This window comes from Sorghum bicolor, chromosome 2, assembly GCF_000003195.3.
Source record: "Sorghum bicolor cultivar BTx623 chromosome 2, Sorghum_bicolor_NCBIv3, whole genome shotgun sequence".
Taxonomy (NCBI): Eukaryota; Viridiplantae; Streptophyta; class Magnoliopsida; order Poales; family Poaceae; genus Sorghum; species Sorghum bicolor.
Window position 1 is genome coordinate 51,667,742 of NC_012871.2, and position 15,095 is coordinate 51,682,836.

General features: G+C 42.5%; 1 protein-coding gene across 2 annotated transcripts; it reads right to left on the minus strand.

Moving 5' to 3' along the window:
- On the minus strand, positions 9,785-12,984 carry LOC8071890 (pathogenesis-related genes transcriptional activator PTI6). Of its 2 annotated transcripts, XM_021452506.1 has the most exons (5): positions 12,675-12,984; positions 12,146-12,324; positions 11,416-11,530; positions 11,060-11,262; positions 9,785-10,973 (listed from the first exon to the last, which is right to left on the minus strand). In XM_021452506.1, the coding sequence occupies exon 5, from the start codon at positions 10,934-10,936 to the stop codon at positions 10,088-10,090; it is 849 nt and encodes a 282-aa protein (XP_021308181.1). In that variant the 5' UTR covers positions 10,937-10,973; positions 11,060-11,262; positions 11,416-11,530; positions 12,146-12,324; positions 12,675-12,984; the 3' UTR covers positions 9,785-10,087. The 2 variants fall into 2 exon arrangements, with proteins under 2 accessions (XP_021308181.1, XP_002462169.1); XM_002462124.2 differs by lacking the exon at positions 11,416-11,530 and having other exon boundaries at positions 12,675-12,971.

A 15,095-nucleotide genomic window follows, 5' to 3' on the forward strand; every position in this document is an offset into this window, starting at 1 on the left:
AGGGTTCTAAGCTCACAGGTCAATCCTTCTATGAATTTTGTCTGCTTCTTGGCATCAGTGTTGACCAATTCTGGGGCATAGCGAGACAACTCAGTGAATTGGAAGATGTATTCACTCAGAGTTTTATTTCCTTGCTTCAAGTTGCGAAATTCATCATCCTTTAGCTTCATGATTCCATCGGGAATGTGGTACCGACGGAATTCGTCCACAAATTCTTCCCATGTGATCGTGTTGGCATTGTCCACAGCTCCACTATAGGCTTTCCACCAAGAAAGGGCAATTCCTGTCAGCTGATGAGATGCTAGCAGAACTCTATCCCTTCCATCGCAGTGGATTGTGTCCAACTTTCTTTCAATCACCTTAAGCCAATCATCTGCTTCCATGGGGTTGTCAGATCCAGTAAAGGTGGGTGGCTTAAGCCTCATGAACTCAGTCATCTTGTCTTGGACTCCGGCTCCATGGTTGTTCCTAGGGCGGTTCATGCCTTGAGCCAAGGTCTCCAGAAGGCGAGTCTGAGTTGCCATGACTTGTGCTAAGTCAATTACTGGAGGAGGGGGCAAGTCACCTCCTTCATTATGGTTCCTAGTCTGACTCACTTCATCTTCATGAATACCATCCACATTTGCATTGGCTTGACTTCCATTTGGATTTTGGCTTTGTCTACTAGCTGCACGACCACTTGGTTGAGAGCGGGTAGCTGGTTTGGGAGGCATCTGTTGGTTAAGATGAGAAAGCATTAGATAAGGGTTAGATCTATTGAGTGATGTTGTTCTTTTTGTTAAGGCGTTATATTTTAAAAAGGTGCAAGTTTTAACACTTGCTATCCCGTAAGGGAACAACATAGAGCACTCAATTATTTAGCACAACCAACAAGCACAAATATATATTTTGAATAAGAGGACGGTTTACAACATAGTAATGGAGGAAATAAGCGTACTACAACACGGTTCATCTACTTTGGGGTTGAACAAAAGTGAAGTAAACTTCACTTCCCCAAAATAAAAAGGAGGAACTAGGTGATACTAATCTTCAACTTCTTCGGACGGAACGGCTTCATTCCCTTGGTGTTGAGGTGGATCATGCTTCTGGCATCTGTGATTCTTCTTTTGGACTAAGAGGTGGGTCACCGTCTTCTTTTGGTGGTGGCTGGGTGAGGAGGGGAAATCCTTCTTCCTTAGTGGACTCCAACTCTAAAGCTTCATGAGAGGCTTCTGTGGGTGGGGGAGCTGATGGCCCTTCTATGTCCATCTTTCTTTTGGTTTCTAGGGACATGATTGGGATACCTTTTTGGACTATGGGCTCTTGGTCTTCCTCTGCTAACATCCTTCTTTTGATCCTGGTGATAAGGTAGGCATCCTTCAACTCCTGAGCATGGCGGTCTTCAGCTGCCTTTAAGACTTCAGCAATGGTGGTTTCACGACTCTCGGCTGCAGCTGCTTGGGCCTGAGCTTCTGCAAGCTGCACATGGAGCTTTCTAACTATGATCTCGGCTTCCTGCGCACGATGGATGCACTTCCTTAACTCCGAGGCCTGCTCATCATATTGCTTATCTAGAGCAAGAAGGTACGTGGTCATGAATACCATAGTTGGGTCATCTTCAAGTGAGTAGCGTCCTTGCAAGAGCTCCATGCGGGTCCTCCAAACTGGTCGGTCTTTTTCGTCGGGTGGAAAGAACCTCATGGGTGTACGGGTGATGGGCTTCACGTAGATTTGGCATAGGTACCTCAAGGCTTTGCGGGCGACGGCTTGATATGTATCTGCAAACCGAAATCCGGTCGCAGTCATACTCCAAGCTTCAGCTATGTTAGGGAAGTCCTCACTTTTCCCAATATAGACAGTAACTTCACACCGCTCGGTCTCATGCTCTTCATATTCTCTACCTTCATATTCTGGACGATCCTTGATTCCAAGTTTCTGCATGGTAGCATACAAGAGCTTGGGAAAGCCTTCTACACTTAGACAGTAACTGCTGGTCCAAACTCCTTCTGCCATCTGATAGATATAGATGAGAGTAAATATTTTTTTTTCAAATAGAGGGAAGAGGGTAAGAACTTTTGTAAAATATGTTTCTTTAGTAAAATACTGGTCCAGAAAAGCCTAAGGTCGCATCCTACAGCCAACTACAGCTCTGATACCACCTGAAGCGCCCCTGGTAAACCAGGAACTCAAATGTGATACAATACTAGTCCCAGGAGACTAGTAACACATTTATTACATCAGATAAGTTTCAGCGCAGTAGTCTTGGAAAGCGTGGACAAGGAAGGCACGCTATAATAATAAGACACCAAAATACAACACAGGTCCAAAGGACCCAAAAACAAACGATATCGCCATCGAACATCTGACGAGTCCCAATGCCACAGGCTTAGTTGGGTGCAGACACGACCTTACTCGAACGCCACTTCGGGATCGAAGTCCGGATCTTCCTCTGTTTAATAAAGCAAGGGTGAGTACAAAGTACTCAGCAAATCCAACCTTACCCTACGGAAGGGGATAACAGTATATATGCATATGGATAAATCAAGGATGAGGCTTAGTTTTATTTGCATAAAGCAATCTTTTTACACATGTAAGGTTTTATTTCACAAATAATGTTGTAAAAGACCTCTTTTTCCACATATGATAGTATTTCTGAAAATAGGGGTTTGATCACAATTTTAAGTGTTGTTGAACCCTTGTTCCCACAACACAATGGCAGTCAACCATTTATTTCCAAAATCACACTCACTCTCATGTTTTCACTCATCCCAATCCATCTAGTTGTTGAAACCAAACCATAACCCGTCCGAGACCGCGGACACGGCTATCCAGATAGATTTACACTCTGCAGAGGTTGTACACTTTTCCCACAAGTAGGATACCATAACTTACACCGTCGTGCAAGCACAGATCCATCAAAGTCATTACCCTCCATAGCTAAGTAATGGCGCTCACCACGGAAACACTAAGGCCACATCTCATGATACCACAATAATTCACAAAGCTCTTTTCATACATTTCCACAATTTCACATACATCACTTAGTGTCCCGTTGCACACCTGCCTCCAGGTGATTGCCATACTAACTAGAGGGATTTAGACTAAGCCTTTCCCATGCAAGGCGAGTGGTTGTACGATAAATGAGTTAGGCGGATATCTTCACGCTTAACCCCGCAAGGTATAAGCCACAACACCAGGGCATCCCAAAAGAGATCCCATCCGCTCCACCTCTATAGTAACCACATCTATAACTTGTTCATTAACCCTTTCACAATACCCACAATTTATTTTCACCACTCACACCTTTTACTTTTAAAATCATTATATTTGAGAAAATATAGCGATGAGTATCCAGGATGAGTAACAAGTCCTAAGCATACTAAATAATAATATTTCTGTCATAGCATATTATTTGTTCCTAGGTTCGAACAAGACAATTACCGGATAATATCAATTCAAGGATGGCTATTCAACAGGTTTTAACTAAGTAGCAAAAATACTTCGTACATATATCGTACATGCAATATTTAAAACGGCTTCTACGGGTTGTGTTTAAAAATAGGATCAATATGCATCAAAGGGGATCGGTTGGACTTGCCTCCGTCGGCGTCCTCGGCAAACTTCTGCTGACAGTCCGGGTCCTCGGCGTCAAACTCGCGGTACTCGTTTCCAACGTTCTCGTTTTCCGGCTCGTTCACTCCGTCAGCTAAAATACGCGACGAACGACACAGACAACAGGCACAGATAAATAATCATATAAATTCAAATGAGCTCCAAAAATCATGAAATTAATATGAGAGGTAGATCATGATTTTAGATGATTTTAGAAAAAATAATTATTAAAATCAGAGTTAGCATGTGGTATTTGTAAAATGGCCGGAATTTAATCATGCGAAAAAGGCTAACGATGATTAAGGAATGGATGCTTCACGTGGGCATTTGTTTGGCTGGTAGTGCATGTTGCATGCATGCATGTACTATTTGGAGTTAATGCTTGGCCCACACATGCATGGTTAGAGAGAAATTAGCAGGGGTCATTAGAACTCTTCTGTATGTCATGGTTCTATTCGTGAAGTTCTTGGCAGTGAATCGGTACAGACAAATATAAGGACAAATACAGAAAAAATACTACAGAAAGACAGAGAAGAGCAAGTAGATGCTCATGAGCTGCTCACCTCGTCTTGCGACGACAGTCGAGCTCGGCTTGTGCGTATGGTCGTATACGGTATACGCGAAGTGAGAGCGAGTGAGCGAGTGAGTGAATGTGTTTCTCGGGTGGTGAGAGTGAGCACCCGAGAGTGCCTTTTTATAGGCCAGAGGAGTGAGGTTATGCCTCTGGTGCTCAGCTTCGTGCCATTAGAAATGCTACTGTAGCGCATGGTCAGTGCCTAATTTCATGCGAAGGACGATGTCCCATTTGCATGCACGTTGCATGTAAATGGACGGTGCCTAATCACCGTGTCCTTGCATGCAGGTGCATGCAAATGGACGGTGGCATGTCCTGCATGCATGCATGAGATATATATTCGTGTAGGTGCACTGCTATGTTTTCTTGCATGTAAGCTTGCTGGTACTCGCTGTTATTTATGCACGAAAAAAATATGGATGGATTAGATGGAGATACTATAGAGCTCAAATTATTTTATAGTTTTTGAAATATATTTTGAAAATAATTTTTAATGCGAGTGATTTTTGAATGTGAATTTTTGAGATGTTACACCCTAGCTGGGCCAGGCACTGTCTGCACCGGACGCTCAGACGCAGCGTCCGGTGCTCCAGAAGCCAGCGTCCGGTGAGTGTTTTCTCAGCGAGAAACACTCCCGTGACTTCTCCAAATTTCCCACCGGCGCAATAGAAAAAATGCACTTCATTTTCTCGAAAAGCGCCGAATCCCGCCTCGCAAGCTCGGCGGGAGGGAGAGAGGAACCCATCCTCTCTCTACTCTTCAAACTCCACCTCCTTCTCAAAGTGTGCCAACACCACAACGTGTGTACCAACAAGTGCACGTGTGTTAGCATTTTCACAATCATTTTCTTTGAAGGAGTTAAGTTAGCTCACTAGGTTCTAAATGCATGCACATGAACAATGACACCTAGTGGCACTTGATAACCGCTTAGCCAAAGAATTCCCCTCTTTATAGTACGGCTATCTATCCTAAATGTGATCACACCCTCTATGGTGTCTTGATCACCAAAACCAAAACCCTAAGCAATACCTTTGCCTTGATCTCCATAGGGTTTTGTTTTTCTCTTTCTTCTTTTCCAAGTTGAGCACTTGATCATCTTGTGGTCATCACCATCATCACCATGATCATCACTTGCTCCATCACTTGGCATGTACCAACCTCATTAAGTCTACACACAATTAGTATAGAGGTTAGTACTAGGGTTTCATCAATTATCCAAAACCAAACTAGGGCTTTCACCAGCTGGACTGTTGCAACCAATGAAGATTCCTGAATGGAAGTGGGAAGAAGTAGGCATGGATTTCATAGTGGGTTTGCCTCGTACACAGAGAGGATATGATTCAATATGGGTGATAGTGGATCGATTGACTAAAGTTACTCACTTATTGCCAGTCAAATCCACTGATTCAGGAGCTCGATTAGCAGAATTATATATGGAGAGGATAGTTTGTTTGCATGGAGTGCCTAAGAAGATTGTATCTGATAGAGGAACGCAGTTCATCTCTACTTTTTGGAAGAAAGTGCATGATTCCTTGGGTACAAAACTGAATTTTAGTATAGCTTATCATCCTCAAACAGATGGACAGACAGAGAGGATCAATCAGATATTAGAAGATATGTTGAGAGCTTGTTCTTTGTAGTATGGGACCAGTTGGGATAAGAGTTTGCCTTATGCAGAGTTTTCCTACAACAACAGTTATCAGCAAAGTCTTAAAATGGCACCATTTGAAGCATTATATGGTCATAAGTGTAGAATACCTTTATTTTGGAATCAAACCGGAGAGACTAAAGTATTTGGTCCAGATGTTCTTAGACATGTAGAACAACAAGTACGGATCATTTGGGATAATCTGAGAGTTTCTCAGTCTCGTCAGAAAAAGCTATGCGGATACACGTAGGAGAAAACTAGCTTTCGAGGAAGGTGATTATGTCTATCTGAAAGTGTCACCTACGAGGAGTGTAAAAAGATTTAATATGAAGGGAAAGCTAGCTCCAAGGTATGTTGGTCCGTTTAAAGTTTTGCAAAGGTGTGGAGAAGTAGCTTATCAGTGTTTGGTGTGCATGATGTGTTCCATGTATCACAACTTAAGAAGTGCTTGCGGGTACCTAAAGAACAAATACCATTGGAAGAGCTTACTGTAAAAGGGGATCTCACATATGAGGAATATCCCGTTAAGATTTTGGAAACGGCTGAGAGAGTTACTAGAAGTCGAATTAATAGAATATGCAAAGTGCAATGGAACTGGTATTCAGAAGAAGAAGCAACTTGGAAAAGGGAGGATGATCTAAGAAAGTCATATCCACAGTTGTTTGAGTAAGTACTATTCAATCTCGAGGACGAGATTCTTTTAAGGGGTAGAATTTTTAACACCCAAAATTTGATTTTGAATTAATAGGATTTAATTTGATTTATTTAAGTATTTTTGAGAGCATTTAAATTAGTAAATAAATAATTTTTGATGAAATTAAAATCTATCATAAGGATAGAAACATATTTTTGCACTCATGTTGGAGCATATTTATTTTTATGGATGTGTGGTTTGACTCAAAACTTAAATGGATTCAAAATCTCTTTTGAAAAGCATTTGGAAAATAAAATAGAAATAAAAAGAGAGAGCGAGCTCACCTGCACTCTCGGCCTAGTCCAACCCAGTCCCCCTTGGCCTAGCTCGCAGGCCAGCAGCAGGCCAGGCCGCGTGCGCCCTCTCCCCTTGCGCTTGGCCCAGCGAGCGGCCCAGTACGCCCCCAAGTAGCGCGCCCTCTTCTCTCTCTGGTCTCTGACACATGGGGCCCGCAAGTCGGCGTCCTCCTCCATCTCCTTCCTTGCGCCGTCACCGAGCCGGACACCTCGAAGGCAATCGATCCCGAATTCTTCGCGATTTTCTCGTCCAAGCGCAAAACCGAGCCATATAAAGCTCTTTCTCCACCTCATAGCTCCTTTTTTTGCATCCGAGACGTCCAAACCGAGCCCTAGCTTCGTATACCGCGAGTTTCAGATCTCGCCGGAGTTATCCTCCGCCACGCCGAGCACCCAGCCCCCTTTGCCCCCTCCCGGCTCGAGAAAAGCGTCGTGGTGAGTTCGCGAAGTCCTCCTCCATCCCTTGGTGTATTCCTTTCGTCCAGAGAGGCTAGGAATCGTGAGATTCTTTTGCTCCGGCGAGCTCTGGGGTGGCATCCATGGCGCCGCCATGGGAGCTCGCCGGCAGCAAGCCGGATCACACCCAGAGGCGTTTTCGATCGTCGGATCGCGGATCAACGCTCTACAAAAGAAGATAACGTTTCAGTCGGTTGTTTTTCTAAAGAGACCCTGGAAAACTCGCAAATTGAACCCGCGATCCAAAGCGCCATCTCGATTTGTGTTTTCTAATCTTGAAAACGTATTTCACGTCGGGGTGTTTCAAAATAGGTTTTCTAATAATTACAAGTTTGCCACTGATTTTGTTTTGCTCATAAAATGCTCATTTTAACTCCGATTTGACCCATTCAAATTGCGTTAGGTTCGTCTTGGCGAGCTCTACATGTTAGTCTCACAATATTTTCAGTTTCTAACCTTTTATTTTTGTGGTACTATTTAATTAATTATTTTTCTATAGGAAACCTTAGAAAATTCATAACTTCTACGTTTTAATTCTGATTTTCGTGAACTTTACGTTTGTGTGATCGTAGCGCTGCGTAGAATATTTTTATAAACCTTTATCTTTGTTTTACCACTGTTGGTGTAATGTTCTAATTATAGCGTGTTTGTTTCGTGTATGATTGTCTCCATTGGAATGCGTGTTGTTGATTGATGATCAAGTTTAGTCGGTGAGCTTTACGTTGGTGATCAAGGCCAATCTTTTAATGACCAGCAGGCTCAAGAGAGCTTTGATTCAGGCAAGTATAACTTGGAACTATCTTTATTGTCTATTCACATTTAATACAATATATCATATGTATGTGTCCACCTTGATGACCTTAGCAAAATCATAGATGTTTGTTATCAGAATTCCTTGTTACCTATTTGGATATGCATTTGGGGTAGTTCTTGCTAGTGCTTGATTATAATCCATGATCTTATAACATGAATATTTGAGTATGCAATAAACAATAAAATAAGCTTTGTAACAACTTGAATATAAAGGGTGGAAAGAACTCTAGCTTTTGCTAGATTGATCTTGACCCTCTATAAGGACTTATCCCTTGACAAAAGCTGGGACAACTCATACAACCATGAGGGCTATATGGCTCTAGTTTTAGCTCAGTATGAGGATCTTTTTTTTCTAGCTTGTTAGTGGTTACCTTAAATGGCGTAAGAATGGCTAGACACTTTGGGTATAGTGCAGCCTCTGTCCGTGTGTAACTGTGTATAGGCTGCGTGTTATGTGCCATGGAAGGGGGCTCTATATCTGCCTGCCGAGTGAATCTAATGGCCCTAATTTATTAGACGAAACCTTTGAAAGGCTTCATAGTGAACCCTGCCAACCTCCCTTGGAAAGGGGTTAAGAGACTTGCAACTTCGGGCGAAAGGGTAAATCACGACTCATGGGTAAAGATGTACAACCTCTGCAGAGTGTTAAATCTGGTATACTAGCCGTGCCCACGGATACGAGCGGCCCGGCTGACGAAATAGATGGACACTGATGAACATGATTAATGATTATAAATGATGGTTTATTATGTTGTTTATATGTGTTATTCATAATTCTTGTATATATTTGATCATGTGGTTATGGAATTTAATTATGCTACCTTGACATTTGCTATCTAAATATAAACATGCTATCTACATTTAAAAGCTAAATGCAGTCAAACCAGTGTCAGTTAATTGAGCTTCATGAACCCCTGGTTATACTTGTTGAGTACGATATGTGCTCACTCTTGCTATTTCACAACATCTCAGGATATGTTAATGAAGATGACTGGAATGAGGACTACCGTTATGAGTACTAGACTTGGAGTCAACCAGTCGATTGTGTCGTGCTTCCGTCGAGAGTATCTTTATTCGTTTGAGATTATATAATAATTATTATTCCGCTATGTAATAAACATTGTGATGGTACTATTTGCGATTTGTCAACTTATGTGTGCGACTATTTCTGGGGCGCGCATGAGTCTTTTATGCACTCTATTTCGTTTTCTTGAAATTTGGGTGTGACAATAGGGTTCAATCTTTTGTACCAAAGAGGTGTTAAGAAAATTTCCCATAGGATCGAAATCTTCTATCTAAAATACCTATGTTTTCGGCATAACTCACTGCTAAAGGTGATGTTGTTCCATGGGACATTCTTTGGAGTTAGCAAATTTGAAAAAAAAAAAAAAAGGTGTGAGCTCTCAGCTAAGTTGTTTTTGGCTAATAGGCTGATAAGGTTGTTGCTTTAGTTTTAAGCTCTAATTCATCCCTACTAGGCAATTCAATCTTTTCACACAACAAATACTAATAGATGACCTTCTCTTTTTTGAAAAGAAAAAGTAAATTTGTGCTCATGCATCATCAGTTTTTATTAGGTGATTGTTGTTACTAAAAAAATTTTACTTATTCTAAAAAATTGTTTTACCAAGCTTTCTAAAACCAACTACTTCCCAGCATGATTTTTCCCCTTCTTTTGTTAAAAATTATGCACACCCAAAAGGGCTGCAACATTACACAAGCCCGTCAGATCTGAAATTAAATTAGAACATATTACATGATGAAACTTGTTACATCAATAGCACACACTGGCAAGTTACTCTAGGAACTGTACAATTCCTGACAAAATTTAGAGGCCAATTGCCTCCAAATTTAGAGGTCAATTGCCTCCTGATCCCGGCCACATACAGCCAGACTGAAACCTGAATCCATATTCATTGTTGCATTCTGACAAATATGAAAACATAGAGAGGAGCTTTCAGCTGAATACAACATAATCAAGTGTAGGTTTCAGTATAACAATCTCTGATGCAGCCTTAAAGGACATCAAGTTCACGTTCAATTGCAGCAAAGTCGAACCCACTCCAATCAAGCTCTGCATCCAGATTGAAAGCTGGCTCATTCATTGGAAGAGGCAGGTGGCTAATGTCTGCTAGACCAATATAGTGATCATACAGATGATCATCTCCTGGACCAATAAAATCACTGATGGGGAATGCATCTTGCAGCCTTTTGAAATTGTCAAGTGGAAGATCATCAGCTGGCCTGACAGAGTCACAAACAGGAATCTCATCTATCCGTCCTAGCAAATCGTCCATTGAAATCTCCTTCGGTGTGGGGGAGAAGTTCAGAAAGACTTCATCCACAGGCTCAGGATCTTTCTCCACAAGCACTCTATTCTGCGGTTCATGCGCTGTCTGCTCACACAGGGCAGATGAAGATACGCAGGAAACCGAGGACGAACTTGATAGAGGTGCACGTTCTGATACAGACTGTTTAGTCTTAATGGCTAACACCTCATCACGGATCTGGTTTGCATATGCCTGATATGCCGCAGCAGCAGCCTCCTCGGAGTCATACGAGCCAATCCACTTCCTGGTTTTTCTCACCGGATCACGAATCTCAGCTGCCCATCGACCCCAGGGTCGCTTGCGCACACCACGGAACCTGCTTGATTTCCCCTTCTTCTCTGAAACCTCTTGATCCTTTGTTCCACATGGCACAAGGGTCTTCAGACTATTAGAGGTCTTCGAGTTCGTCACTGGAACCAGTACCTCCCTAACCATTTTCTTTTCTGCAATGTTCTTATCTTCTTCGTCATCAGATGAGTCTGTAGCATCAGGATCAGCACAGAAAATGCGGACCTTCTGCACTGTGGGCAGCATCCCGGCACACAGCTTCCAGATTCACCTCAATTGAGATCTGCAGACAGGTGAGATTAATTCATCAAGTATGAAAATGTAAGGTTACAGTTTCACATATGTTGAATAGGATACATGTTTACATACCGATGAAACTTTTGTGGACAAAGAGACTCCTGATCTGCGCAAGAACTGCAGCACAGATGGAATCTGGCAAATCAGAATGGGGTTCTCTCTAACTTCTGATGGAAACCGGAAAAGGGAAGATCTGGTTCCTTCAGACTCAACTCGGGAATCCAACTGACTGTTTGAACTTGGAGGAGACGTAATGCAATCCACCCAAACCAGACCTGATAGAATATACAAATCAGACAATATTGTAAGATGATGCACCTGCTTCAACCAAGTTGGAAAGAGGGAAATCTTTATATTACAGGAAAAATGGCAGATGATCATTGATTATTTATTGTTCGAGATATATGTCCTTGTAGTTTAACGCTTACCCAAGACTGACTGTGATTTGGGGGATTCTTCAACTCTTACTGCCTCCAGGTGCAGCAAAGTAGGAAGCAAGGGTCTAAATGCAGAAACCCAGAGTACTTCACCCCAAATCCAAATCTGAAACCATTGTGCATTACTAGAGGAAACTTTCCAAATTCATATAAACGAACAGAAAGACCGAAAACTAATTGAATAGGAAATTGCCATCGAGAAGATATGAACATTTTTATGGTCAACAGGAAACGGGAGATCAGTTTTAGTCCACCTCAGCTATGAAACAGTGAGCTGGTTATTGCCAAATGTGGGGTACATGCAGAATTAACGTGACTAGAAGAGAATGCAACTCGTGGCAATTTGCATATTATTATATTTGCAACTGTAATACGACCAAACTTTTTCTGGGGACCGGAAAAGACAAATCATGCTGACAACATTGAACAAACTAGAAAGGACTGCTCCAATACATTATTATTTGACTAAGAACAACGACTCATCAGATGAAGAAACTATTAATGTCGGACAGAGAGACAACAGATATCATAACCTCTCTCTCTCTAGTCTAGATATATACTATGTATATATAAAAACTGGCGCATGAATGGAATGGAAGAGTGTAACAACAGAGCAGATTGGATTCTTGGCGTGAACCAACCAATCAATCGAACAGGAACAGGGAGGGCGTGAACCAACCAATCAATCAAACAGGAACAGGGAGTGGGGGAGATATATTACCCTGAGATCCTGAAGCAAAAGCCGCAGTGTCTGGCGCCCCTCTGCCCAGGCTGGAGAAGGGAGCAAGAAGAGGCTGCTGACGTCGGGAGCTCAGAACCATGGAGCGGCAGCAGAGCAGACGACATAAATCAACAGCTGGCGCGCTGCGTGCGGGCTACTCCACTCCTGATCCCCCGATCCTGATCACATCAGAGACACGGACGGCACCGGAAACGCGTGAGAAGAAATCGGAAATCGGCCCGTCGATTGCAAACCAAACCAGAGGGGAAACAAAGATGCAATCTTTTCTATTCCCGGGAGATTGATTGATTCCACGTATGGAAAGAACGAACAGAGAAGTATTAGGTTGGCACCGACGTAATGCCCAACGAAAACCATATATCAAAAAAATCAAGAGAAGGAAAGGAAAAAAAATAAACCGAAAAGAAATCGCACCAGATCGCAGAACCAAAAAGAATCAAAACGATCGGGGGCGCAATTCTCGCCGAAGAAGAGGCAACTGGATCGAGCAGAGAGCACAGGTACTTACCACAGCTTGGGTGCCACGGCTCTGCAACGATCTACGGAGGCCGAAGCACTGCCCGCGCCCCCCACTACTAGGTGGAATGGGAACCACCCGGAATCCCAGGAGAAGCGGATCGGGAGGGTCCCTGCGTGGGCAGGAGACTGTTGGAGGTCCGGTTGGGATGGGGAGAGCCGAAAGGAGAGGGGGGCGAGAGGGGGGTTTAATGGGGGTCTTTGCTTCGGGCGGAAGAGCAGGGGAGGAGGTCTGGTCTGGTCTGGTGTGGTGGAAGTGGAAGATGAGGAGGAGCGGTGCGGTGCAGGGAGGCGAAACGTGTGAGGCCATGGCGCAGGCCCTGTAATTATAATGCGGCCTTGGCCGTACCAAAAAATGCCAGGGGGTACCCCGTCCTGTGTACCCCGGATTTACCAGCTATTTATTTATTTATTTATTTATTTATTTATTTATTTATTTATTTATTTATTTATTTATTTATTTATTTATTTATTTATTATCAGCTGATACCAGTACGAGCCAAATATAGCATGGACTTCCAAATTTCCACGAGTATAATATTACGATTCTCCTATATTTCAAAATACGTTACTACTGTATCTTTTTACTTAAAAAACACAATTTTGTTCAAAAGTTAATACATTTTTAGGGAAAAAGTTTACTACTATTCTTTATTCAAACTAAATTGAAAAAAAAAGATATACCATGCATAGTACTCCTATGTTGATACCAGGCTTAGACACTTTGACGTCCGTAAATATTCTAGGTCAATTTGAAAGGCGATCGGTCAATTGAAAGGCGATTGGAAACAGCCACACAATGACAAGGCGAACCACACGTACTTCAACGAAAGTTTTTCGTGTCGTGGCTCGACAAAGGTTAGGTGCACCCTTCGCTTCCACGGCTGTATTTATGGTCACACTTCACTTCACGCCTGCATTTACGTTCATGCGCTGGCCCGCCAAAAGTTCGGTAGCCGTTTTGTCCGTTGTACATGCAACACAACACGGTGCATCGTGCAACCAAGTGGAGTTGTCTTGCAAATATGGACTCTTTTGACCAATTATTTTTCCAAAAAGATTCCCTTTAAAATCTAAATAGTGAATTTGAGTACGTTTACACTCCGCTCCACGCCTGCATTTACGTTCACACTCCACTTTACGCCTGCATTTATGTTTATGCGCTGGCTCGCCAAAAGTTTGGTGGCTGTGTTTGTTTGCCGCATGCGCAACACGACATGGCCCGTTGTGCAACCAACTGGAGTTGCCTTTCAAACATGGACTCTTTTGACCAATTGTTTTCCAAAAGGATTCCCTTTAAAATCTCAACGGTAAATTTTGAGTAGGTTTACACTCCGCTCCACGTCTGCATCTACCTTCACACTCTATTTCACGCTTACATTTACATTCATATGTTGGCTCACCAAAACATTGGTAGCCATTTTGTCCACCGCATGCACAACACGACATGTCCCATCGTGCAATCAACTGAGGCCTTATTCAGTTGCCAAAATTTTTTGCTTCTGGGTATTATAGTATTTTTATTTGTATTTGATAAAAATTGTTCAATCATGAACTAAATAGACTTAAAAGATTTGTCTCGTAAATTACATACAAACTGTTTAATTAGTTTTTGTTTTCATCTATATTTAATGCTTCATGCAGTTGTCATAAGATTCGATGTGACAGGGAATCTTGAAAATTTTTGGGTACTTTTTGGAAACTAAACGAGGCCTAAGTTGTCTTCCAACTCTTGATCAATTGTTTTTCAAAAAGATACCCTTTAAAATCTCAACGTTGAATTTGAATACGTTTACACTTCGCTCCATGTCTGCATTTATGTTCACACTCCGCTTCACGCCTCACGCCTGCATTTACGTTCACACGCTTGGACACTTTGATGTCCGTAAATATTCTAAGTCAATTTGAAAGGTGATCGGTCAATTTAAAAGGCGACTCGAAACAGCCACACAATGACGAGGCAAGCCACACGTTCTTCAACGGAAGTTTTTCGTGTCGTGGCTCGACAAAGGTTAGGTGCACCCTCCGCTTCCATGCCTGTATTTACGGTCACACTTCACTTCATGTCTGTATTTACGTTCATGCGCTGGCCCGACAAAAGTTCGGTAGCCGTTTTGTCCATTGTACATGCAACATGACACGGTCCGTCGTGCAACCAACTGGAGTTGTCTTCTAAACATGGACTCTTTTGACCAATTGTTTTTCCAAAAAGATTCCCTATAAAATCTCAATAGTGAATTTGACTACGTTTACACTCCGTTCCACGTCTGTATTTATGTTCACACTCCACTTCACGCCTGCATTTACGTTTATGCACTGGCTCGCCAAAAGTTTGGTGGCTGTTTTGTCCGCCGCATGCGCAACACGACATGGCCCATCGTGCAACCAACTGGAGTTGCCTTCTAAACATGGA